This window comes from Canis lupus, chromosome 21, assembly GCF_048164855.1.
Source record: "Canis lupus baileyi chromosome 21, mCanLup2.hap1, whole genome shotgun sequence".
Taxonomy (NCBI): domain Eukaryota; kingdom Metazoa; phylum Chordata; class Mammalia; order Carnivora; family Canidae; genus Canis; species Canis lupus.
Genome location: NC_132858.1, coordinates 16,823,574 through 16,850,835, shown reverse-complemented (window position 1 = coordinate 16,850,835; position 27,262 = coordinate 16,823,574). Strand labels below are relative to the sequence as shown.

General features: G+C 36.2%; 4 protein-coding genes across 5 annotated transcripts in view; all 4 read left to right on the top strand.

Annotated features, from left to right (window-relative positions):
- The window catches only part of LOC140612769 (olfactory receptor 5M3), a 144,931-nt gene that overhangs the window by 114,444 nt on the left and 3,225 nt on the right, over window positions 1-27,262 (top strand). Inside the window, exon 1 of one of the 2 annotated variants that reach the window (XM_072790835.1) lies at window positions 26,821-26,829. The exons of the other annotated variant lie outside the window; for it this stretch is intronic. The gene's annotated coding sequence lies outside the window, so the exon portion shown is untranslated. Of the gene's footprint in view, window positions 1-26,820; window positions 26,830-27,262 lie in introns of those variants that run through there. 2 annotated transcript variants of the gene reach the window in all.
- On the top strand, window positions 784-1,740 carry LOC140613423 (olfactory receptor 5M5). Its single transcript, XM_072791950.1, has one exon. It carries the CDS (start codon window positions 784-786, stop codon window positions 1,738-1,740), a length of 957 nt encoding a protein of 318 aa, XP_072648051.1.
- On the top strand, window positions 13,957-14,892 carry LOC140613634 (olfactory receptor 5M8). The gene has a single exon (XM_072792066.1). It carries the CDS (start codon window positions 13,957-13,959, stop codon window positions 14,890-14,892), a length of 936 nt encoding a protein of 311 aa, XP_072648167.1.
- Window positions 22,571-23,503, top strand: LOC140613422 (olfactory receptor 5M3-like). The gene has a single exon (XM_072791949.1). It carries the CDS (start codon window positions 22,571-22,573, stop codon window positions 23,501-23,503), a length of 933 nt encoding a protein of 310 aa, XP_072648050.1.

Sequence of the window (27,262 nt, the reverse complement as noted above, 5' to 3'; positions counted from 1 at the left end):
ACAGGACTTGTTATTTTCAAATTTGGGATGGTTATTTTTGGTCTATTTGCATAGCAATACCACAGTTCCCTATGTTTTAATGATATAACAGTGAAACAGACTCCTGAAAATTTCCTTCAAACCCCGAAAATTTGGGGCTTTCTAAAGACAGCCAGTAAGGAGTGCAAGTCTTTTTTTTTTTTAGATTTTATTTATTTATTCATGAGAGACACACACACAGAGAAAGAGGCAGAGACACAGGCAGAGGGAGAAGCAGGCTCCATGCATGGAGCCCATCCTGGGTCTCCAGGATCACTCCCTGAGCCCAAGGCAGGCGCTAAACCGCTGAGCCACCTCGGGATCCCTGAGTGCAAGTCTTAAAAGTTGAACTTCTAAATATGCATACACTGTTGCCTGCAGAAGTGTTTTCAAACTCATGTTACCATTTTGTCTGGCACCATTCTTGGGCTCAATGATGAAGCCCATGATTTTATAGTGAACTCTAAGTGACAGGTGGTGTGGTTCAATCCATTTTTAGACAAACTTTGGGTCATAATCTCCCATTCAAAAACAAGCTGGTGTCACAGGAGCTGTTCTTTTGGGAATCATCTACACATCATACACCTAACTAATCGGGGCCCCAGTCTTCTTAAAAATCTCAGCTTCTGCAATCATAGACACTGATCACAGCTATGTGTGAGGAATAATTGAAAGGGTGAGAAAGGTAAATGAGAGAAAAGAGAAGAAATATATGATGGACTTCTCACTCACTTCTTACTTTATTTCAATTCATCTAAGTGAACAATGCTGACAGCTAAGAAAATGGTCAGAGGAAATTCCACCCTGGTGACTGAATTTGTTCTCTTGGGATTAACAGATCGTCCAGAGCTTCAGCCCATCCTTTTTGTGCTGTTCCTGCTGATCTACTTGATCACTGTGTGTGGGAACCTTGGGATGTTGGTCTTGATTAAGATAGACTCACGCCTCCACACTCCTATGTACTTCTTTCTTGCCAGTTTGTCCTGCTTGGACTTGTGCTATTCCACTAATGTGACTCCCAAGATGTTGGTGAATTTCTTATCAGAGAAGAAAACCATTTCCTATGCTGCTTGTTTAGTCCAGTGTTATTTTTTTATTGCCATGGTGATTACAGAATATTACATGCTGGCTGTAATGGCTTATGATAGGTACATGGCCATCTGTAACCCTTTGCTTTACAGCAGCAAGATGTCCAGAGGAGTCTGTATTCGCCTGATTGTTGGTCCATATGTCTATGGGTTCCTTAGTGGCCTGATGGAAACCATGTGGACCTACCGCTTGACCTTCTGTGGCTCCAATATTATTAATCACTTCTATTGCGCTGACCCTCCCCTCATCCAGCTCTCCTGCTCTGACACTTTCATTAAGGAGACATCCATGTTTGTGGTAGCAGGATTTAACCTCTCCAACTCCCTCCTCATAATCCTCATCTCCTACATCTTTATTCTCATTGCCATCCTGAAGATGCATTCTGCTGAAGGGAGGCACAAAGCCTTTTCCACCTGTGGATCCCATCTGGTGGCAGTGACTGTGTTTTATGGGACTCTGTTCTGCATGTATGTGAGACCTCCCACGGACAAGTCAGTGGAGCAGTCTAAAATTATTGCTGTTTTCTACACTTTTGTAAGCCCTATGTTGAATCCTATCATTTATAGTCTGAGGAACAAGAATGTGAAACAAGCTTTTTGGAAATTGATCAAAAGAAATGTACTTTTGAAATAAAATTACAATGTATCTTTCTTTATAAATTAAATAAAAGATATATTTACAAGAACTGGATCCAATTTTAACTACATTTACAATAAAGTCAATTTTAAATTTATAATGAAAAGCTATAATCTAAGGACAAAACATTCAAGACATAGGTACAAGAGATATATATTTCTATAGGTGATGTGTGATTGTGCATTGAGTGTGTAAGGGGTTGGAGGTTAGATATGTAGATATGGTGGATAATTTCTCTTCTTTTACCCACTTTTACACTTATAACATCATGTGTTATTTTCATACTACTAAAATTATACATGCTTATAGTAAAACATCCAGTCTCTATAGAAGAGTATAAAGTAAAAGATTTTCCCCTTTTTCTTTCTCCCATTCTGATCTTCCATTGTCTCCTTTCAAAGTTATCATTATTAACAGTTTCTTACACTTTTGGAAAATTTCTCTATATCTATGAACCAATGTATAGCTATATATGTACTCACACACACAAATTTGTCAATATACACATTGATTGTCATGAGCTAACTTTTAATAGTTTGTAATTCTGTAGCATAGCATTTGTTATGCAGGGGCTTCAGTCCTGTGGTATAGAATAATATGACCAAAACTGCTGATCGAGACTTGCTGTCAGCTCTGGGAGAAGGAAGCCATGATGACTGCTCCATGCCCATGCCTGATGCCCATTTATTCCTCCCCACTTGTGAGAAACACTTTCAATAAGACACTTTCCTCCTTCTGCCATAACAGTACATAAAAACTTGTAGTTAGTTTTTAGATATTAACTCCTAAAGCAGGCAACAAATGTCTCTCAAAGATCATATGTCTTGCCTCAAAAGAAGTTGTGACTCTGTAGAGTTTATCAAAGACATGCCAGCCTCCTGGGCTCTGTGGTTTTCATGTCTTCCTTTCATCATTGCCTGTTAATCTATTTTTCAGGATGGGACAGATATTTTCTATTTGTACCATAATTCAAATTTTATCTGCAAAAACTCTCCCTTGCCACAATTAATTACTATATATCTAATTTCAGAATAAACACACTGACTTGTTTGTAAATATTTTACTGCTAAAGAATGCAAAAGACAAGTTGGTTTTTAAAGGCGTTAACATTTCAGGTGATATTGCAGATATAAAGCATAGGCAGAGTTGAATGTTTACCGAGCATCTATAATAAGCTAAGTACTGCTCAAGTACCAAGGATTCCTCAAGGAGTTCTAGGATTGTATAGTTTTGTAGAGTTCATGAAACTGTAAAGAGAAAAATCAATATAATTTGTTAAGTGTTGGTAATATAAGAAAACAGAAGTGCTCATGCAGCAGAGGAAAGAATGCATTCTGAATAAGTTGAAGTTGGTCTTATGTGATTGTATGAGACAAGAACTTGTTCATCCTTTGTGTGCACGCTCCAGAATACTCATAGCTACTTGTACAATGTGATGTCAGACCAAGCAGCATCTGAATGAAATAACCATTAGAACTGATTCGTGATCACATATGTACGTGTTACTTCCAATGAAATCAGAAAAGCCACAGAACTGTAATTAGTCACTCCTCCAATGGACATGCTTCTCTCACTTGTATTTCAAAGCTTCTTTCCTACTTGAGAGCTTACTTCTGTTCAATATTTTCTACAAGGTAACATTTTTATATTTATTAATTCTCTATTATCCCCAATAATGGCTTCAACCTTTCTATTACTAGATGCTGTTCTTTATCCTTATTTTGAAAGTCAGATTGTCTGTGAATACTGCTAAAACACACAACTAGACAAATCACTAGTTTTGTAAATTTTAACATTCAACAAATAGCGTGTTGGATTCTACTTAAACAAATATCTAGGAGTCTATTACTGTCTATGCACACACACACAATCAATTTTATAAAACCAGCTCCCTTGTTTCTTCGATTTTCTGATTTCAGTGTCCGTGTCTCTATCTTTACAGACTAGCTTGGCACTAAATGAAGCTTCAGTGATGATGACAGCATAGAAAGAAAATTAAATGAACCTCCATTTCAAACGTAAATGAAGTGCTTGAAGTTTTGCCTCTATGTAAGAGAATGTCTTTGAATGAACCAATGAATGAGGTCATCTGGTCATCTGGAAGTATTTAAGTAATATGCTAAAAATATTGCTCAGAGGGATCCCTGGGTGGCACAGCGGTTTAGCGCCTGCCTTTGGCCCAGGGGCGATCCTGGAGACCCGGGATCGAATCCCACATCGGGCTCCCAGTGCATGGAGCCTGCTTCTCCCTCTGCCTGTGTCTCTGCCTCTCTCTCTCTCTGTGTGACTATTATAAATAAATAAAAATTTAAAAAAATATATTGCTCAGAAGTACCAGTGACCCATAATGTCATTGACATTTATGACTAGTATTAGCAATATGAAGCCATAGGTATGGTCACATTGCAAAAGTTTAAGATAAAAGAGGGATTTCACCAAGTGCTTTCATGAATTAGTTGGCTGCCTGAAATTATACCATCACACAGTCTATTTTTTAGTTCATATTGCACTGTGCTGGACTTAGAGTAAGTATGTACTCATGCTTTTTGTACTAATGATTTATCTCAGTAGACCCTGGATACTTACGTAAAAATCATAGTATTTATTTATTAATGCAAAAACCTTCCATGAGGAATTTTAAGAACAGACTCCTCAATTCTTGCTCTTCTTTTAAAGTTAATTTTGAAGGTCCTGTTTATTGAACAAATTAATAAATGTGATGTTGGAAGAATCTATGAGAAAATAGAGAATATTTATCACACATCCTTAAGCAACATTTAATAACTGTAAGAATTTTTATGCTTTTCTTCCCACCTATCTAAAAGATCATGAATCTAATTGGTCATTTTTTTGAGGAAATCTGATCATGTGTACTTAAAAAAATAAACAAATATTCTGGGGAATGATAAGCCTGTCTGTAAGGCTAACATTCATGTATCATATATTTCCTTGGAGCACTAGACATCTGAAGAATGTTTAGATTCTCACACTCATACACACAGATAATGACAGGGAGGGAAGGAAATAACAACAGTCACCAAAGTTCAAGCACTGTTTTAATATATATTGTTTCACTTAATCTGCCCACCAATATTATGATTACAGAATTGTCATTCCCCATTTTGAAGATGAGAAAAAACTCACAGATTGATTGCTTACCTATAATTACTTAGCCATGAGAAGATGTCCAAATGTGTCTGGCTTCAATATTTATTGTTTCTTTTTCCTACTATGATATACATTCAAAACATTTTTATTTTTAAGTAACCTCTACACCCAACATGGGTCTTGAACTTACAAACCTGAGATCAAGAGTCACAAGATCTACTGTCAGGGCACCCAGGAGCTACTCTCCTGCTCTGCCCTTTTTAAAGATTTTATTTTTACATACTATGATATACTTTTTTCACTATACTATGAAGAGAGAAGCCACAGAATGAGTAGAACTATCATTTTATCTATTCCAAAAATATTGTTGATCAGGTATTTGACAGCTGACTGCACACAAATAATACAATCTACTGTGAGAAAACATCTTATTTTATAATGTATAAACAAATTGAATTTGTTCAATAAGATGAGCTTTGTAGTTAGATCCTGACTCCATCATTTATCAGCAAAATTAATATTTATGAACATAAACTCTGGGATCAGATTTATTGAGAAAGTTACTTAACCTCACTCTGCCTCAGTTTTTGCCTCTGTAAGATAAGTATATATAGTACTTTCTCATAGGGAAGCTGGGTAGAAAAATGGTTTAATGAATACATTATACACCTGAAACTAAGGTGACACTGTGTGTCAACCATACTCAAATAGAAACATTTAAAAAGTACCCATAAAGTACTTAGCATAATGCCTGATACATAGTATTCACTCAATAAAAGTGAACTGGTTTTTATTATTAACTAGAAAGTTACTTCACCTATTTGAGATTTGATTTCCTGTCATAGGTTTCTGTATTTTTCTGTTGCTATATTTATAATTATTTAGATATAATGCCCTTATAGTTTTGGTTAATTAATTAATGCCTGTGCTTCCCATCTTGTAAATGCCATAGGTCAGATATAAAATTTGAAAGCAATTATTTCTCTGTTGCTTAACTTGGTAAATGGTCTGTGCTCCCTTAAAAGCCAGAAAGGTGATAGAGAAGATAGATAGATGATAGATAGATGATAGATTGATAGATTATAGATATTAGAGAATTCTTACAAACTGGAAATTATAATAGTTGTATAATATGATGAGAATCAGGAAACATATGACACATACTGACGGAATCTTAATTTTGTATGATTTACTCATGAAAATTGGTCTGTTTTTATTTTCTTCAACAGAAGAATTCATCTGGTGATGTTTAGGATAAATCAGACCAGAGAGAAGGAATTTAGCTTCCTGGAGTTGACCAGTTGTCCAGTGTGGCAGCTTTTCTTCTTTTTCTCATCTCTAGTAATTTATATTCTCTTTCTAGTGGAAATCTTGAGCCTAACTCTGTGGATCACATCCTCATACTATTTCTTCACTGATCTGTCAATCCTACACATTCTGGCTAACTTTTTATTTGAAAAGCTCATTTCCTTGATCAATTTATTTCCAGTATAGCATGATCATTTTCCTGTTAACTCAATGTTTTGTCTCTGATGCTGTCTGTGACAATCACATCCATATAACCATTTGCTTTCCATGTGGTCACAATACCAGGTTCAAAGTGTTCTATACTTAAATGGCTTCCATTGCCTGTATTATCAGTTTCATATAGATTTGTGTAACATCACAGTTGTTTCCTCAAGTACTGGCAATATGGAATATTATCATCACATCTTGCCACTTCACTATAATGGTAAAAATTATAGTTTACCATAGACCAAATGGGAACTCCAGAACATGCTTAGCAGTATATGAGAGAGTCTCAAGTTTTCACTTTTACAAACTTTCAATCTTTCTAGTCACTGTAAACCATATAAACCTCTCTGCTTTTGAATCCTATCTTACAAATATAGCTGGGCAATGGTACCTCCTTGAAAATATCAGTAGTGGAATCCTTGGGTGGCTCAGCGGTTTCGCACCTGGCTTCCGCCCAGGGCGTAATACTGGAGTCCCGAGATCGAGTCTCACATCAGGCTCCTTGCATGGAGCCTGCTTCTCCCTCTGCCTGTGTCTCTGCCATTCTCTCTCTCTCTCATTTTCTCTCTCTCTCTCTCTGTGTTTCTCATGAATAAATAAATAAAATCTTTAAAAAAAAGAAAAAAATCAGTAGCAAACTTAAAAGTCTCTCATATATTGTGACTCTTCTCTCGAACCACCAAATAATAAAGAGAAAGAAAAAGAATGTAATATTTGAAAAGATAAGGAAATCTAAAGTTGAATTACTACATAAACCACTTTTTTATTCACAGCGTGAAGAATCACTATATGAATAATTTGAAAGGCTTATATTAATTGTGCTTTTATTATGTAATATAAAATGTTTTTTGTTTGCCTTTTTTGAGGGATGGCAATTTCTTTCTTTCTGTGTTTGTTTATTTATTTATTTATTTATTTATTTATTTATTTATTTATTTATTTATTTTTGAGAGAGAGAGCATGAGCAAGGGAAGGGGGGGAGGGAGAGGGAGAGAGAGAATCTCAAGTAGACTCCATGCTCAGCACAGACCCCAACATAGGGCTCAATCTTATGACCCTGAGTTCATGGCCTGAGCCAAAATCAAGAGTTAGATGTTTAACTGACTGAGTTACCCAGGTGCCAGGTATTAAACAACAGAATAAAAATATTGTAGAATAAATTTCCAAATAATATCTAACCAAGAGTGAAGAATAATAGCTAGGTAAGTGACATATTGTAAATCTTTGGCTTAGAAACCTGATTCCTCTCTTTTATAAATCCTATCTGTCTCATATCCTGCAAGTAGGTGTCCAATTGTGATTTCAGTGTTGAATTAATTTTCTTGAGTTTTAAGGAGCACTTAAGAAATGATGTGATTCTCTAATGAATGAACTTAGGAAATCAGAATGCATGTGGAAGTAGCCATTGATTTGGGGATTGTAATACAATTAAAAAAAATTTATTCATTATTTTATACATAGAGAGAGGATGCAAGCATGGAGGGACAGAGGGGGAGAGAGAATTCTCAACCAGACTTCATACTGAGCATGGAGCCCAACTTGGGACTCAATCCCAGGACCCTGAGATCATGACCTGAGCTGAAATCAAGAGTTGGATACTCAACTGACTGAGCCATCCAGGATCCCTGGGATTATAAAGCACGTAAAATCATTACTTATTCTAATGATATTGGGTTGGAAGATCTATTATAATAAATTGGATTACTTTTCCCTAGAAGACTTGCTCCATTTAATGACATTGGTAGCCTTTTCATGCAGGCAAGACTATGCTGAGGACAAGTTACCTCTTGCTTTACATTTCTACTGATAGAAGTATCTTTGTATATTTGTGGTCATATGTTAATTTAACACAGCTCAAAATAAGATTATAAAAAGCCTATTGAGGACTAGGCACAGTAGGTTTTAAAAATGATTAAATATATACCCACTGCTTATGAAGAGTAATATTTATGGAGAAACTTCCATCACTATTTTACCATAAGACTTGCTTGGATAAGAGAAAGAGTTGAAGTATTTGTTTAAATTGTTTTCTGGGGACAGAGAAAGAAAAGTATTAATTTTGCTTAAGGCTTTCAAAGTAGGTTTCCCAGAGGAAGTAAGCACTGCGCTGAGTTTTGAAAGCTGAGTAGAACTTCAAAGGGCAGAGGATGGGGAAAAGGCATTTCCTGATGAAGGAAACAACTGGAGAATAACTTGGTTGCACCTGGGACACCAATCATGGATAAGAAAGTGAGAAAATATGTGGCTAAATACTAAACTGAATCAGATGAGGAGAGAAGAATGCTTTGCTAAGATCCTTAGATTTAATTTGGTATAGATGAGGAACCATGAACACTTCTTAACCTGAGTAGTGATATGAACTTCCAGTCATGATTCAGCATGTGGCTGAGAGACAGGAATTCTGTGAAGAGTAACAATCTTGTTTTAACCAAGGTAGATAGAGACTACATAACTGGACATTATCATTATTAATCCAGCAAATGAGAGTTTTCTTCCTAAACCAAAATTTCTAGCTCTTTCCTTCCATCTTGGGATAAACTTTCATAGAAACATATTCAAATTTTGATCATTAATCATTAATTTACCTGTTCCTATGTTCTTGCTATCTTTCTATCACCCCATTTGTTTACACATATACTATTGTGCTGCCCAATTCCCTGTTATCAAGGTCCCAAAGTACATGGGGGTAATTCTCCATTTGTCCCCCACATTGCTGAACAAAAGCTGAGTTCCACAAAGCTCTCAGAAAAAAAAAGTTGTTTATCTTAAACTTCCAATAAGGCAAGCTATTCATATTTTATTTTCTCAATTTTATTAATATTTAAAAAAAAGACTTAACTATTCATTCATGAGAGACACAGAGAAACAGGCAGAGACATAGGCAGAGGGAGAAGCAGGCTCCCTGGGGGAAATCCAATGAAGAACTTGATCCCAGGACCCTGGGACCATGACCTGAGCCAAAGGCAGATGCTCAACCACTGAGCCACTCAGGTGTCCCTAATATTAAGATATTAAAAGGGCGAAGTATTTGAATTAGAAGTGACCTAAGATATAAGATATACTGTAGTAGACACTCATGCATTTTATTTTTTTAAAGATTTTATTTATTTGAGAGAGAGAGAGAGAGAGAGAATGAAATGGGGGAAGGCAGAGGGAGAGGGACAAGCAGACCCCCCATTGAATGCAGAGGCAGAAGTGGGACTTAATACTAGGACCCTAACAGTCATGCATTTTAAAGATGAAGTCAAAAGAGGATAACTTGCTTAGCACTAAAGGACTAACCTGTGTAAACTTTGTGGAACTAAACCCACTTTACCTGGTCTCTCTCTAGCCAAATGTAATAGATTTATTAGAAATTGCCTCCAAGAACCTAGAAAGTATGGACATTTTTGATGCATTGTTGTAGATGTTTAATCACTTTGTGAAGTGAGATGATGTTTCATCCACCTCATGAAACAAGATGAACTGTGAGGGAAGCCATTAATGTTAGAAAGGCAGGAGAATTATAGTCAAATCTGATTTCTCATCTCACCCAGGTCACTTAGTAGCTTTGATTTTGAGAAAAGTAATTATCTTTTCTAAGGTTCACTTCCTTCAACTGTAAAATGGGTCTAATAATATTAACCCGACATTTTTTTAAATGAGTTTTTGATGAAATCTTACATGAAAAAAGTTCAGCATGTCAAATTTAATGACAGTTACTTTATTAATCAAATATATGAAAAATATATAACCACTAAGAAGTTCAAGAGCTATACAGAGGACATTGTGGCCTAGAAAAGTAAGGAATGGGAAGCGCTATCAATCATGTGCATAATGTAGGAGTCTCCAATTACATTCATTACCTTTGGGCTTTTCTAAAAAAGAAAAAAAAAAACCTCCACAATATAAAACAACCCAAAAAAGGGGCTAAAAAACCCCTTTTTATCAAATGAATGTATAATCGATGCCATAATACCATATGGTAGCATATGCTTGTACTGCATTGGTGGAAAGGTAAATTAATGAGTAACTGGCTTTCTTTAGAATGCAGCTTGTTCTACTGAGGCTTGAAGGCAGAGACGAGAATGGGCCCAACAATGCATGGTAAGCAGTGACGAAGGCCATTACCGAGAGAAATAAGACAGAGAAGAGAAGCTTACACCATTCCTAGCTCCCATGTCACTAATCTTTGAGTTGTCTTCAGGAAACTTTTAATTGGCAGAATTGATTACTTCATCTTATTTTGTTTTTGTTTTTTTTTTGTTTTTTTTTTAATACTATAGGGAAAAATAGTCATCCTTATAAACACAAGCAACAATCTCCCTCACTTATTTTTGAAGGCGTACTAGTTTTCCGACTTCTTTATAGGTAGGGCTCTTTATTTTGGGTGTTAGGAATGAGCCAAAATGTTGCTATTTATACTTAGAATCCTATCAATATCTTATTTAGTAGGAATAAGTGCATGGTGAGAAATGGGTAAATGGCTACCTGGACAAAAACTAGAGCAGCTGGTCATATGACAAATACCAACACGCCTAATTGGGGATTTTTTTCTAAATATTAAATAAAAGGTAGGTAGACACTAAAATTTTCTTGTGATAGTTTTATATGCTTCACACACGGCAAGATATTTATATACATTTTAAGTTGTAAAATCCTCAGAGAACAATTCTGCAGGAACATTTTAAACATGAGAAAACCCAGGCCCATAAAGATGAAGATGTCTGTCATAAGTTTTTCAGATGAAATCTGCCCAGTTGTAAAACCTGTGTGATGAACATCAGTATTAAGGCTAATGGGAACATTTAAGCACAAAATAATTTTTAAAATTTTGCAAAGCATAAAGATACCTTAGTGGATCATTTTTAGGAAAGCAGGAGGGAAGAAAAGGGCATGAACACATACAGGATGCAACATGATGTTTCAGTGTTCTCTGGTAGAAAATGAGAAAAAGATAGACTTTATTTATATAAGCACTTTTATTCTTCATTTTTTGGATTTATTTATTTAATAGAGAAAAAGTGCAGGGCAGAGGGGCAGAGAGAGAATCTCAAGCAGATTTCGTGCTGAGCATGGAGCCCAATGTGGGGCTTGATCTTACGACCCTGACATCATGACCCTAGTTGAAATCAAGAGTCTGATACTCAACTGGCTGCACCACCCAGATACCCCCAAATAATCATTTTGCATTTTCATTGTTCAGGATAATATGGAGTCCTTGAGGTCTTTCCAGGAGAGAAGAGATAGAGCTGAAGAATTTGAATGGGGAAGAAATGAGAGAAACCAGACATGTGCTGTGAAGCTGGGGATTGAATGCTGTAAAATAGCCCCTGGAAAAATCCTTCGTGGTTAGGGAGCAGGGGGAGAACTTAAAGAGTAAATATGACTAATGCTTACATTTTATTTTAAAATATTTTTGTATTAAATATCTTTCATCTGCATTTGATAGAGCTGCAGTGTGTGTGTGTGTGTGAACATGGAATGGATAGATAGGAGGTTTATGGCAATTTTAAAAGGTCTCAAGAGGCTTGTGATTATTTAAACACTGTCATCACAATTTTAAAGTCATAACTTGGTCTTGGGCATAACCTCTCAGGAATTAATTAAATTCTAGCTAATAATTATCTCTTTATATAGTTTTATCTTATGTAGATAAAACTTTCTTTTTTTTCAAGAGGAATCTTGTTTTTGAGTGGAAAATAAAATTCAAGATTACATCTACCTTTTCCTGGGGATCAATATTTCTTTTCTGATTATAGCTTAATATTAGTTATTTTTAATGATGGAGGGGGGAATTTTTTGAATGAATTTGGATCCAACTAGTAATGAATGATGTTTACAACTCCTAAAGGGTTTGTGATTGTCACAGATTTAACTAAGCTTGGTCCACCAGGAGTGCAGATTCTAGATTGCCTGGTTCTTAAATACCTATAAGAAAGAAGCAGTTGTGAATACAAATCTGAAGACCAGAGCAAGCTCTACAGAGACTTACAGTAATCTTGGACATTGATTCTAGAGGTTTGTATTAGTTAGATAATGATTTCAATTCCTTCAAGAGCAACACAAGATAATGATTAAATTAGAAGTTCAATTCTCATTCACATAAAATTCTGAGCTGGTATGTCCGTTGAGCACTGCCATGATTTTAGTAGTTATGACTTATTCACTCATTTTTCTGCCATTGTATCCACATGTTCCTGGATAGCTCTGCACTATGTCCATTTGAACTGCCAGTAGAGGCAGAAAGAAGAAAGGGAAGGGCAAGTCTATGTTATAAAGGGATGGGTAAAAATTGCACATTTCTCTTTCATCACATTCTCTTGCCTAGAACCTACTCTTTGATTGTAGAAAATCTAATTTGAGAATAAACAAAGAGAAGGGAAGTTTTGTGGTTGTGTTGTTTTGTTTACTTTAGTTTTGCTTTTTCTTTCTTTCTGGCTCCGAGAAACAAGCATCAACATGGATATAGGGGAAGTACCGCTTCTAGCCCAGGCTCTGTCAAATCCGTCTATGGCTCTGAGCTATCACTTTGCTCTTTTATTTGTTTTCTTAAGTGTAGACAAACATTCTTGGCCAAGTCATTTCTATCACCTAACTCAGGTCTGATGGACTGAAAAATTAGCTTCTCTAAATGTATCGAATTGACTGGAAATGTGTTAAAAGACTTTTTGAAAGCTTTCTGTGCATTATATCACCTCCATACATGGTAAAATATTTCTAATCACTCAATTTTTCAAAGATTTCTTTTCTTCCATTTTTCTCCCAAATAGCATCTAGTCATTCTAATCTAGGAAATACTAATTTCTTATATCTCACAAAGAATGAATTAAGATGTATCTTTTAATTTATCAGTGGGTTCCCTTTAACAAAGAACCTAAGGAGTTTATGTGGCATAGTCTGGAAGAAATCATTGTTATCAGAAAAAGAACTTCTGGTAAAAGATTCTCAACTTCTAATTAAATTATCTGGTAAATTCATTTTCAGTGGTGAATATCTGTTTGTTGGCATTGACTGGCAAAATCTGAGATGAAAAAAACTGATGTGAGGTTAAGTAAAATATTGAAAATAGACAAAGTAGAAATGCAGATGGGAAAGAAATGTCCTGACAAAACCCAAAAAGATAAATAGATAAAGAAAAATAAGAGGGGTAATTAGCAAAGAAAAAGACTTAAAGCACATTAGAGACTGGAACTCAGAGGTTTGTGTTTGATAACGTTCAGCTGGACACTGTTTCAATTAAACCACTATTTCTAGTGACTCCTGGGGCAAAAGTCATAGAAAAGGAAAGAAGAAAGTGTAGAGAAAAAAACCTAAATGATGTTCTTTTTTTAAGATACCTTATTATTTTTTAATGATTTTATTTATTTATTCATGAGACACACACAGAGGCAGAGACACAGGAAGAGGGAGAAGCAGGCTCTATGCAGGGAGCTCGCCATGGGACTTGATCCCAGGACTCTAGGATCACACCCTAGACTGAAGGTGGCACTAAACCTCTGAGCCATCCGGCTGCCCCTAAATGATGTTCTAAGAAAATATGATAGTTTTTTTTCCCTTAAAAAAATTTCTATACGAATCCATTGCTCTCATTTCCCATTGAAGGAAATTATGAGAAGAAACTTCACCTCAGTGACTGAGTTCATTCTCCTCGGACTGACCAGTCACCTGGAGTTGCAGATCGTCCTCTTCCTGCTGTTTCTGGCCATTTACTTGGTCACCCTCGCAGGGAATCTTGGCATGATTGTACTCATCCAGGTCAATGCTCAGCTCCACAAGCCCATGTACTTTTTCCTGAGCCACTTATCCTTTGTGGATCTGTGCTTCTCTTCCAACGTGACTCCCAAGATGCTGGAGGTTTTCTTATCAGAGAAGAAAACCATTTCCTACCCTGCTTGTCTGGTGCAGTGTTACTTCTTTATCACCTTGGTGCACGTGGAGATCTACATCCTGGCTGTGATGGCTTTTGATCGGTACATGGCCATCTGCAACCCTCTGCTTTACGGCAGCAAGATGTCCAAGAGTGTGTGCACATCCCTCATCACGGGGCCTTATGTGTACGGAGCACTCACTGGCCTCATGGAGACCATGTGGACCTACAACCTAGTCTTCTGTGGCCCCAATGAAATTAACCACTTCTACTGTGCTGACCCACCACTGATTAAGCTGGCTTGTTCTGACACTTACAACAAAGAGCTGTCAATGTTTGTTGTGGCAGGATGTAACCTTTCCTTTTCTCTGCTCATCATCCTGATTTCCTACCTTTATATTGTTCCTGCTATCCTGAAGATTCGTTCAACAGAAGGCAGGCATAAAGCTTTCTCTACCTGTGGCTCCCATCTGACAGCTGTCACCATATTCTATGCAACTCTTTTCTTCATGTATCTCAGACGCCCCTCAAAGGAATCTGTGGAACAGGGAAAAATGGTAGCTGTATTTTATACAACGGTAATCCCCATGCTGAACCCCATGATTTATAGCCTTAGGAATAAAGATGTGAAAGAAGCATTAACCAAAGAGTTGTTAGGAAACAAAAGGTTTTCTTAAAAGCTATCACTATTGTTTTGGTCCCCAAATATTTCTAAATCTTTTCCCAGTTACAGGGTGGAATGAGAAATATGGTACATCAAAGAGGAACATTACATTTTTTAAACTTTTAATAATTTTTTAAAGATACAAACAGAAGTAAAATTTTCATTACAAAAGTTTACGTTTGTACTTGTCATTCGTTTTACTCAGTATTTATTTTCTTTCTTTGTCTTTTGTGCACATGGTAGTATTACATTTCTTCTGTTCTGGGTTTAGATGGAAGGGTGTGATTGTTTTTTGGATAATGAGGTAGATTAGTATTCATATGTGTCACTTCTCAGTTGAGCATTTAATTGTTGGTGAGAAATTGTTCAGTGTTTTTTTTGTTTGTTTGTTTGTTTTGTTTTGTTTTTGCCTTGCCCTGGTGACCAGCAATATTCAAAATTCAAATTATAAGATGCATTCTTGAGTGAGGACATGTGGGAAAATGCCATGCACCAACTCACACTAGAAGTGAAGAATGGATGACAAGTGCCTTTCTTTTTACAAGGTACTACCATATGTTGAGTTGCTTATTTCCATGGCATCAAGTACCCTCTTCTGACTTACACGATTTAGTTATATAAAATTCAAACATATGAATCCATATAATAGAGAAATCAAACACCACAACTCTCAAAAAATCGTATTTGAGATTTTGTGTTTGTAGTTTTTTGTTTCTGCATATATATGCATGTTTTCAGTTAAAATATATTTTTGCAATTATAAAATTACTAATGTAAAGTGCATATGTTGTTTTAAAGGTTGAATAGTACTACAGGCTTATATACACTCGGGTCTCCCTTTCCCCTCATCTTATCTCCCCATAGGTAACACATTCTTATTGCTGTCTTTCTCACTTAAATCATTTTAAATTAGAAGCTTATATGTCTATTTATTTACTTTCAAATATGTGCATGATTGATTGGCATCTTTTTACTAAAAATAATGTATTAATTTTTTTTTTTTTTTTTTTTTTTTTTTTTTTTACCAATCCCTACATTCATATCCAAGAATCACTAGTGCTTTGTCCTCAAGTTTCTAATATGGTCATATTTGAATTTTTTTTAATTTTTATTTATTTATGATAGTTACAGAGAGAGAGAGGCAGAGACACAGGCAGAGGGAGAAGCAGGCCTCCATGCACTGGGAGCCCGACGTGGGATTCGATCCCGGGTCTCCAGGATCGCGCCCTGGGCCAAAGGCAGGTGCCAAACCGCTGCGCCACTCAGGGGTCTCATATTTGAATTTTTTAATCGACATTTGCTAGAACAACTCTAAATATATCATTAGTAATACCTGAATAATGATATGAGTAGCACTATGAACATTGCTAATACTTATTACCAACACTATGAGTAATACTATGAATGCAATTCTCTCATTGTTCATTTATTTGATTTTCAGAGTTACTGGTTGTTTTTACTTTTGCTTTTTAAAAAATTATTCTTTTTTGCCAAGCATACACAGAACTATAAAGTACCTTTTACAGAGACAGAATGATAGGTGATCTATAATTCATACATTTTGTCCTTAGGGACATTCTGTTCTCATGTTGAATACTGCACTGGTTGCTCTCTAATATGTTGCAGAGCTGTTATCTGGAGATAGTGATTGCTACTCTTGGTTTAAGTTGTTCATCCATTCAACTTATTACTGGGCAAAATGCTACAAATTAGAGATTAAGTAGTACACAAGAGAGAAAAAGTGCTTTATTATGTGTGGAGGTGGAGATATTGCAGCAGGCACACAAACAGATAACAAAATATTTCAGGCGTTGGTAAGTGCTATGAAGAAGGGAAAGCCAGGCAGTCTGGGAGACAATGACTTGACAGCATCAGAAGTGAGGATTGTGCCAATGTGTCAGTGACTTGGAAAGGAATCCTGGAGAAAATGAAACATTGACTTCAAAACCTCATGGACCAGAAGAAGTCAAACACAAGGAGATCTTTGGGAGTTATAAGCAGGAGAATCACTAGTGAATACAAAGTTTCAGGATGATGCCTGGCATGTTGAAGTCACAGAAGGAAAAGCCATGTGCCTGGAGTGTAGTAAACAGGAGAAACGATGGGAGAAGTTGATGCCAGAAAAGTGGTTCCCTTATTTACTGGACAGCACTGTGCATCGTCAGAGTTGACAAGCTAACACACTGCACCAGTTTGCATTCATGTCTGCACTTTGGTTGCTGCCATGTGATGTGTGGCCAATAGTCCCTTAGGTTAGGCAGAGTGGGTAGTAGTAGTTTGCTTCATTAAGGTTTTTCTTTTTTTAAATTATTGTTGTGTTGAGTCAGCAAAGATCAGTTTATGGAACACTGACTGGACTTTTCTGCTCCAGCTCCAAGTTTCCTGCACACATTCTCTACCCTTAAAATTTATGACTTAGCTGAAAACTCGTTGACTTACACATGCTTCAAACATTCTTGCTTTCTAGCTTATCTCATTAAGCACTCTAGTCAGGTAATCATGGTTAATAATATACAATTATATGTTACGTATACATATTAGAAGAGGAAGGGAGGATTCGGAAAGAAATAGTAAATGTGAAAATGGAGTTAATTAAAACATCCAGGAAAACATTCTAATTTGGAGGAAGGAGAGAGACAAAAGGCAAACTAGAAGTTTTCAGGGTGTGTTCCCTAGGAAATAAAGGAATCTCTGTCCTTTGTCCAACTTCTCTGCACAGGATTTAGGGGATTGAGGGAGGATATAACGCACATTCTGATAGATGTGTAGAATCCAAGTACTAGGATAGCCTGTTTCTCTGTTCCAGTTGAACAGTTAGAAGCAACAAATTCCTCAACCAACAATGATTACAGTGTATGTTTAGGGAGGAATGGCTTCAGTCTTCCCAGAACTTCTGTGGTCTTGCATAGTGCGGTAGCTCTAGATTGTTCACAATTTCTTAAAGGGCCAAAAAAGCAGATAAAATTGGCAAATGAAGGGTTAATTTTAATTAATTAATTAATCAATTAATTATATTATTCAGAAAGAAAAAGAGAGAATTCTGAGAGGGCAAAGGGAAAAGGAGAATATAAAACAGTTTCCTCGCTGAGTGTGGAGCCCAATGGGAGCTCAATGGCAGGACTCTGAGATTATCACCTGTGCTGAAATCAAGAGTTGGCCACTTATCTGACTGACTACCCAGGTGCCCATTTGCTGAGGTCTAAATAAGGAAGAGTCATCAGATAAGAATGAGAATATATCAATAGAATATCATCTCCCTGAGAGCAGGTATTACTATAATTATTTTTTAATTATAACTGCATTTAGGCACATAGTAAATGGATACATAAACAAGTGAATGCATGTCAATGTGTATAGATGCTGATATGACGTTCAAGAATTGTTGTGTTTTCCAAAAGCCTTGTAGTATATTTATCTTGTAGAACTTACGTGCAGTACCATGGTTATTAGGGACAGGAATGAATTGACTTAAATGTTTTCTACTTTAAAAGACAGAGCCTCATAATATTCATGAATCTCAATTGGAGGAATATAATTTCATGCCTTACAACATAGATATTGAGAACTAAAAATTATTCCCACCACACCTGCAAACAATTCTCTAAATTAAAGAAATAAAAATGAAAAGTGTATGTCTTAATTTATTTTCTCTTCTAAATGGGTAGAAACCATAAACTGGAAGAGGAAAGCTACTAGAAATCATCTTCTGTTGATAAAAAGTATTTATCAAGGAATTCCTTTTTTTTAAAGATTTTATTTATTCATGAGAGACACAGAGAGAGAGAGAGAGAGAGAGAGAGAGAGAAAGAGAGAGGCAGAAACACAGGCAGAGGGAGAAGCAGGCTCCATACAGAAAACCCTACATGGGACTTGATCTGGATCACATCCTGGGCCAAAGGTCGTGCTAAACTACTGCTGAGCCACCCAGGCTGCCCAAAGAATTCCTTTTTTTTTTTTTTACAGTGTTACACAATTAAAAATTATCATCCCTAATCTGGGAATTTAGTTGAGTCTTAGAGAAATGAATTAATTTTTTTTCAGGCAAGAAGCTCACTTGAGGCTCATCAACAGGTGAATATGACAAATGACAAGTATCATCCTTTAGTCTCCAATTTTTTTTACAGTTGTATCCTTCCTGAAAATGGAAGGAACTTTATTAATACACAGAATTGAACTCATGAAGTACAGATTACTTGAAGACTATGTCATACAGACATGATTAATATCACATAGGAAACTAGGACTCTCCTCAAGCACAAAGAAACATAACACAGTCACCAGGATACAGACAAAACATTTTAAAAGGGGAATAAAGTAAACTCTCAAGTTCTTCTAGCCATTTTCTTTTGTTTACTTTAAAAATTGTAATCCTGCTGAGAGTAATTTTGCTCTTGAGATTCATTTCCCATTATAGATGATGCAATGTGTAGCATTTTAATGAACTCTTCAGGTTTCTGTCTATACCCTCCAGTGAGAGATCCCCATAGTGGGAAATTCAACCCTTATAAATCCTTCTGAATTACCTATCCATTGATAATGACAGATGAGATGTTTCTGAGAACATTCTTTCACGTACAGGTAGGTTCATGCACAGGTAGGTTCATGCACAAGGACAGTGTTGTGTTTTTATGGAATCCCTCTGAAGTGTTAGCCTTCCAGGTGACCTTGTAATTCTGTGCAGGAAGATAATGTTCTTGGGAAGGGTTTTCAGGAAGTGGCATGAGAAGCTTCACTACAACAATGCACATCAGTTGTAGTTGGGGTCTTTGGCCTGATGCCCTACTCCAAGAACTGCAATCATTCAATGGCAGAAGTATGTCCCATCTCACCCAACAAATAGTAGGACTCCTCCCCATGCTAAGTGATAGATAATTCTATTTCTGTTTTCTCTAATAAAGACATTTCTCTGCTAGTACAAGTGTCATTTTCCATTTCTCTCTTTACTCTGTGTCTGTCTGTGTCCTACCTTCCTCTCTCTCTCATATGCATGTACAGTCATTGAATAAAACTTTGACACAGTTCTACCATTTGTGCTCAAATCAACAGTATGTTCAGGCACAAAGATTACAAACCCACTTACCCTGAAGATGTTAATAAATGATCCTGTACTGCTTAGAACTCACTGGTCCTTTTCTGTCCCTTCCTTCTACATACCTGCTTGACTTTTGGAGTTTGAACATGGAGATAGCCTGGGAGAACAATTTCACTCTGAATGGGATTTCTCTGTTGTCCTCTGCCTTGTTATAAACAGCACTCTGAGTACATCTGTAAGATCCTGGCAGGTTCATTATGAGCCCACACATTTCCAAGGGTAACAATTTTCTGTTTGCCTAAGATGGAGGTGTTTCCAAGGATGCAAAACTTTCATTCCTAAACCAAGAAATTTCTGGGCAAACTGGATGTCATTTACTCACGCTACAGATATCTCACCACAGACTGAGCTGGTCACAGACGTAGATGGATGTCCTTAGTATTGAGAATTTGAAGTTCATTTTGCTCCCCTATCCAAATTTGTCATGAAACAGCTACTAAAATTGAGACCTTCTTGGAGCTAGAGATTCAGCTTATTAGGCGTGACTTATTCACTGAATCATTCCTCACTTCCTAATATCATTTATCTTTTTCTTCTATGTCTTGAGCACATTTGCCATGAGTGAAAAGGAAGCAGTTAAAAATACTCTTGTTACATATTACTCATATAGTTTATTAATCATCTAAAACCAATGAACTTGTACAAAATGTTTCTAAAGGGGTGCTTAGATAGAGTAGACTGAAAACATAAAAAGATTTCTTGCCTAAATATGTGGAGAATGGTAAATTATTCAGAAGAAAGCAAATGAATTATGTAGACCCCTCAGAGCAAAGAGGATCTCAAATGAGTTGACAATGTCTTCTTTTCTCTTTTTTCAAATCCATGATTAGATGAAGTAACACCTCTCTGAATGGACTATTTTGGCAGAGAGGACCTATACTGCGATCTCTATCTCTTTGCCTCAGTCACTACCAATAGTCTAGAGAAGGATGAAAGCCATGTCTTGATTTTCCCATTTCCATCTGTTATCTATCACATAAATTTCTACCAGAAGATGAGCAGTGGGAGGCACAGAGATAGTGGGAAAACTAAGAGATAAATCCTGAGGAATAAAGAAAGCAGGCCAGATCTCAGATGATAATAGGTAAGAACAGTTAGGTGTCTTTTTGACAAGAAATGAGTTGGACATAAGAACTTATGATGGATAAGAGAAACCAGTGATTTTTTTGGTGGAAATATTAACTATATAAATGAAGAAGTGAATCAATAAATATAAAAGTGATGATGATGATGCTTTTCTAACTTGTGCTTTGCTGGCACATACAACATGATTTATAAATAACCAATGATCAGTTTTGCAATCTCTTGACTCATAAATAGTAGATTGTGAGTAGAATACTGAATGTGCTAAATGGTATCCAGATTCCACAAATCTAGCCATTTTATTTGATACTGCCCAAAACTAAAAAGAACCTTCTTCACAACCCCTCAAAAATGTCCTTATGTTTTAGAAATGTCATTGATGTAAACTTAAATATCGATAGAAGAATATAATAAGCCCTCACTGTTTCATTGTTATTATTTTATACAAAGTTCTAAGACAGAAAGAAAGGAAGAAATGGACTGCCATAGAATCTGTTAATGCTTCAAGACCAAGGGAGAAGAATAGTCTAACAAGAGGAAATGATGCTTGAATTTATTTTTATTGGACTTGTTTACAATGTGAACAAATGGCAGGCAATGATTCAGTTCTCAATAGTCAAATTTCAAGATGTTAAACTTTTAAAGTTTAAAGTTTAAAAGATTTTTTAAAAGTTTTAAAACTCTCTAATTCAATGTGATGCTTTAAAAGATTTTTCCTTTTTTGCATAAGAATAATTGGTTTGCACTATACCATTTTATATAGTTTTATTTAATCATTTTTAATTTTTTTTATTTAATCATTTTTATGATAAACAGTTCAATAGGCAAGTTTCATAAATGGATATTGAACTTTCTAATGATGAAATAGCATTTCTTTGTGGTTTTGAATAAATTTATAATGTATTAAAGACCTTTGAAACTCTATAAATCTATTGAATAATTAAAACATATGCACTTTTTAAAATGTGGGGCTGGTGGTAAAAGGTCTTTCCTTTTCAAGAGACAGCAAGAACATTCTCCTTTTTAATTTTTTTTTTTTAAGAGACAGAGTCAGGAAGGCGCAAAGTGAAAGAGAATCTAGAGCAGGCTCCACTCCCATTGTGGACCCCAATGCAGGGCTTGATCTCAAGACCCAGAGATCATGATCTGAGTCAGATTCAGGAGTCAGATGCTTAACTGACTGAGCCAACCTGGCTGCCTACCTTCTGAAATTTTTGTGTAGACAAGAATAACTATTGCAAGTTCTGTCAGGGTATTTGTGAAATATTATTTTCCTATTTTTTTCTGTAAAAAAGTTTATGTAGAATTACATGTATGAAAGAAAGAGATACTGCTAAGAAAATATGTATGAGAAAGAATAGAGGAAAAACAAAAAGAAAACTAGCTGAGGAATTGAAAGAATTGATTAGGAAATGTCATTATATATGATGAATGGCTCTATTTGGTCGGTGTATTTTCTGATTTCTGTTTATTTGGTTAGATAACATGCATCTTCCTCTGGATCAGATTTAAGAAAATGCTCAATTTTACTGATGTAACAGAATTCATTCTTTTGGGATTAACCAGTCGTCCTGAACTGCAAGTCCTTTTCTTTGTGGTGTTCTTACTGGTCTACATTATCACGCTGGTCGGGAACATTGGCATGATCATTCTAATCAGGATCAGTCCCCAGCTCAACAGTCCCATGTACTTCTTCCTCAGCCACTTATCTTTTGCCGATGTGTGGTTCTCCTCTAATGTCACACCGAAGATGTTAGAAAATCTGGTGGCTGAGATCAAAACCATTTCCTACACTGGCTGTATAGTGCAGTGTTTTTTCTTCATTGCCTTTGTCCACGTGGAGGTGTTCATCCTTGCCGTAATGGCCTTTGACAGATACATGGCGATTGGCAACCCTCTGCTCTACAGCAGCCGAATGTCAAGGACCATCTGTATTCGACTGATCTCTTTTCCTTACATATATGGCTTCTTCATTAGTCTGATCTCCACACTGTGGACCCATGGTCTATACTTTTGTGGGAACGTAGAGATCAACCACTTCTACTGTGCAGATCCAGCTCTCATCAAAATGGCCTGTGCAGGGACCTTCATCAAAGAATACACCATGCGCACATTGGCAGGGCTCAACTTCTCTTATTCTCTACTAGTCATTATCATCTCCTACATTTTCATCCTCATCGCCATCCTAAGGATGCGCTCAGCAGAAGGAAGAAAGAAAGCCTTTTCCACATGTGGCTCCCACTTGACAGCTGTCACCATATTCTATGGAACCCTCTTCTTCATGTATCTCAGAAGTCCGACAGAAGAGTCTGTGGAACAGGGCAAGATGGTGGCTGTGTTTTACACCACAGTAATTCCTATGTTGAACCCCATGATCTACAGTCTCAGGAACAAAGATGTAAAGGAGGCCATGAGCAGAGCAGTCAGTAGAACTTTTTTAACTAAGTAAAATAGAAACTTCAAATGTATGATGACACCATAGTTTGAAGGAGAGTGTAAATTTACCATTTTTTTCAAATTATTCTGAGAAGAGTTGTTACTTATGTTTTCAATAAAGTGACAGGGAATACATAAATGAGAAAGGAGTAGTGGCACGAAGGTAAGGGAAGTATTTTGTAGACCTGACTTTCTTGGCCTATGAGCTCTGAGATGATGAGTTGTGCTGACAATAGCATCCACTCTTTCCCTTCCACATAACGTCAAGTTCAGTAGGTTATTTTGTGACTGGGAATGTTTGCTCCTTGCTTTTGAATATTTAACACATCAGTGTTTTGGGTATGATTTTAAAACACTGTAATGGTGTCTTCTTGAATCTAGAATAGATGTTGGTTTGAGATTACATGTTATTATTTTAAAATGGTTCCATTGAATATGATTTCACCATGAGGCATTGTTATAACTGGAGACAGTACAGCTGAGAATGGAATATTTTATGTAAAATATGATATAAAATATGTGTAAGCAGTGGGAATTGATATAACTGTATCTTGGATGAGTGTTTACCTTCCAAATATATAGTAGTTAATTCAATAAACTTCATTTGTATGTGAACATACTTGATGTCCTATGATATCCATCTAAGATCCATTTTATGTCTTTTACTACAATAACTATCAGAAGGTGATCACAGAATCTCAGTGATGTTTTGGAACTTGGAATTTTTTTTCATAAATATATTTCGATAAGTTATCTTTAGAAAATTGGAGGAGATGTAGATAAGTTTGTTCTTTTATGCTTTTTAAAAAGTACAGTTGTGTTTGGTGGCAGTTAGTAGCAGAACCCTTAGTAGTTGTAGCACATTTCTATGTACCTTGTTTCATATCTGACTTTGAAATGAACACATCATCATTCATAAGTAACACATGCTCTTTATGCTCTATCCTTTGTTTTTCTTTTTTTTAAGATTTTATTTATTTATTTATGAGAGAGAGAGAGAGAGACAGGCAGAGGGAGAAGCAGGCTCCATGCAAGGAGCCTGACGTGGGACTCGATCCTGGGACTCCAGGATCACACCTCGGGCCAAAGGCATTTGCCAAACTGCTGAGCCACCCAGGTATCCCTGTTTTTCTATAATACTATTGCCTTAGCTTCAAAATGCTTTTATATGAAGGATAAGAAGGATTTAAAGGCACAAAATGTTAAATTTCATTGTGAATGCTCAAAATCTGTAATCTGCCTTTTCAGGATTTAAGTCCTGTTCATTTTCTTTGTTTACCAATAGTTTATAAGAACATTAAAAGATAAGGTTATGTTTTTCACAAAGAAAGCAGATTTATGCATGCACTGTATGTGTTTATCTGCATACACATATACGTATATGTTACACAAGTGTACATATGTGTGTATGTATATTTATGTGTTGTGTGTGTGTGTGTTTCAGAGTAGTCAACTTGATTGTACTTTCCAGGAGTTCTTAGGAATTTTCTTTGGGAATATTTTTTTGTAATTGTCACATAAAATAACCAACATGATGATATCATTTATAATATTATATGGTTTAATATTGTGGGCTCTGTTATTGTACTACATTATTTCCAGTTTCACTACATTTAATTTTAATTTTATAACTTCAAATTACCTACATCTTCAACAGCAGAAATCCTTTCCCAACATAGCTGTATCTTGGCAGACAGTATAAAACTTAGTCTACCTGAAAGCCAGTAATTTTCCTTATTATTAAAGTTTAAGTGTTGGAGAGGATGCAGAGGAAAGGGAACCCTCTTACACTGTGGGTGGGAATGGGAACTGGTGCAGCCACTCTGGAAAACTGTGTGGAGGTTCCTCAAAGAGTTAAAAATAGACCTGCCCTGCGACGCAGCAATTGCACTGCTGGGGATTTACCCCAAAGATACAGATGCAATGAAACGCCGAGACACCTGCACCCCGATGTTTCTAGCAGCAATGTCCACAATAGCCAAACTGTGGAAGGAGCCTCGGTGTCCATCGAAAGATGAATGGATGAAGAAGCTGTGGTCTATGTATACAATGGAATATTCCTCAGCCATTAGAAATGGCAAATACCCACCATTTGCTTCGACGTGGATGGAACTGGAGGGTATTATGCTGAGTGAAGTAAGTCAGTTGGAGAAGGACAAACATTATATGGTCTCATTCATTTGGGGAATATAAATAATAGTGAAAGGGAATAGAAGGGAAGGGAGAAGAAATGGGTAGGAAATATCAGAAAGGGAGACAGAACATAAAGACTCTTAACTCTGGGAATCGAACTAGGGGTGGTGGAAGGGGAGGAGGGTGGGGGGTGGGGGTGAATGGGTGACGGGCACTGAGGGGGGCACTTGATGGGGTGAGCACTGGGTGTTATTCTGTATGTTGGCAAATTGAACACCAATAAAAATAAATTTATTATTAAAAAATAAATAAAAAACTAGCAAAGTGAAAAAAAATAAAGTTTAAATATTCTTGAGTATTAGTGAAGTCCAAGATTACAACACACTCCTTGGGCATTTGAATTATTTCAATTCTTTTTTGCGCCTTTTATCTATTTCTCTGTTGGAGAATACATTTTTCTTTTGCACAGAAGCAATTATTTTTCTAATTACTCTGTTTTAAGAGTGTTGTCTCACTGTACATTAAGTTCCATGTGAGAAGAATCCATTTCTGTTGTGATCATCACAGTAATATCAGTATTGTAAACTCTGAGTCATTGTGGATCAAAAATTGAAATTTTTATCCTCACAATTAATATTTACTTTTGGGTAATAGGATGAGATGAATAGCAGTCCAAACTGGAACCAATGCCTGGATTCAGAAATCCAGTCCCTGATTGATTAAAGTGTAACCTTGAGAAGTCGTTGAAACTCTCTGGGCTCTAAGTTTTTTGTCTGTAAATATTTATAGTAATGATCTCAAGATGTAGTTATGAGAATTAAGTTAAATTAGTACATGCTAAATCTAATATATGCTTTACTGTTGCTATTATTAATTTTCTTATTTTCCCTTGCGTAAAATGATGTGATGCAGATATGTTTTTTATGCTTTGATATGCTATAGTTTTCGTTGTAGGGAATGATAACTTATTTCATCTTTCACTGAAAAAGCCCAGTGGCACAAGACTGTGGACTGCAGCACACAAGATTGCCTCATGCAGATTGAGTGACATCATCACCAAGTTTAACGTGATGCAAACCCAAAGCCAATTGTGTTATTTGATCCCAAGACACTTTAAAAATAACTTGAGTTTGAGGAATAGCAAAATTGTAAAAATCTGCTATTAATACAAAATTCTCTTCCTCTAGAGAGCTACTTGCCCCTAGGGTTGTTCGTAGAGAATACTTCTTAATTGGTTCTTCTTTTTTTTTTTTAATTTCTCTAAGGCAACCTTTTAAGGGAAACTTCTCTTGTGGACTTTCAGGTTCTCTCTTGTCTCGTAAACATTGTTTATCATATTTTTTAAGATCTTATTTATTTATTCATGAGACACAGAGAGAGAGAGGCAGAGACACAGCAGAGGCAGAGGTTAGAAGCAGGTTCCATGCAGGAAGCCCGAGGGGACTCCATCCCTGATCTCCAGGATCATGCTCCAGGCAGAAGGAGGCGCTAAACAGCTAAGCCACCAGGGCTGCCCTGTTTATCATATCTTATGTAGCATTTGCTTTTCACTTCTGCATTCTTACTGGGAATATTTCTCTTCATTATCAGGTTGGTATAAAAATGTATCTGATTTGTCAGATTAAATTTGCATCTTAGA

Excerpts from the sequence above, each read along its gene's own strand:
- LOC140613423 (XM_072791950.1), top strand. The coding sequence starts at position 784 with ATGCTGACAGCTAAGAAAATGGTCAGAGGAAATTCCACCCTGGTGACT.
- LOC140613634 (XM_072792066.1), top strand. The coding sequence starts at position 13,957 with ATGAGAAGAAACTTCACCTCAGTGACTGAGTTCATTCTCCTCGGACTG.
- LOC140613422 (XM_072791949.1), top strand. The coding sequence starts at position 22,571 with ATGCTCAATTTTACTGATGTAACAGAATTCATTCTTTTGGGATTAACC.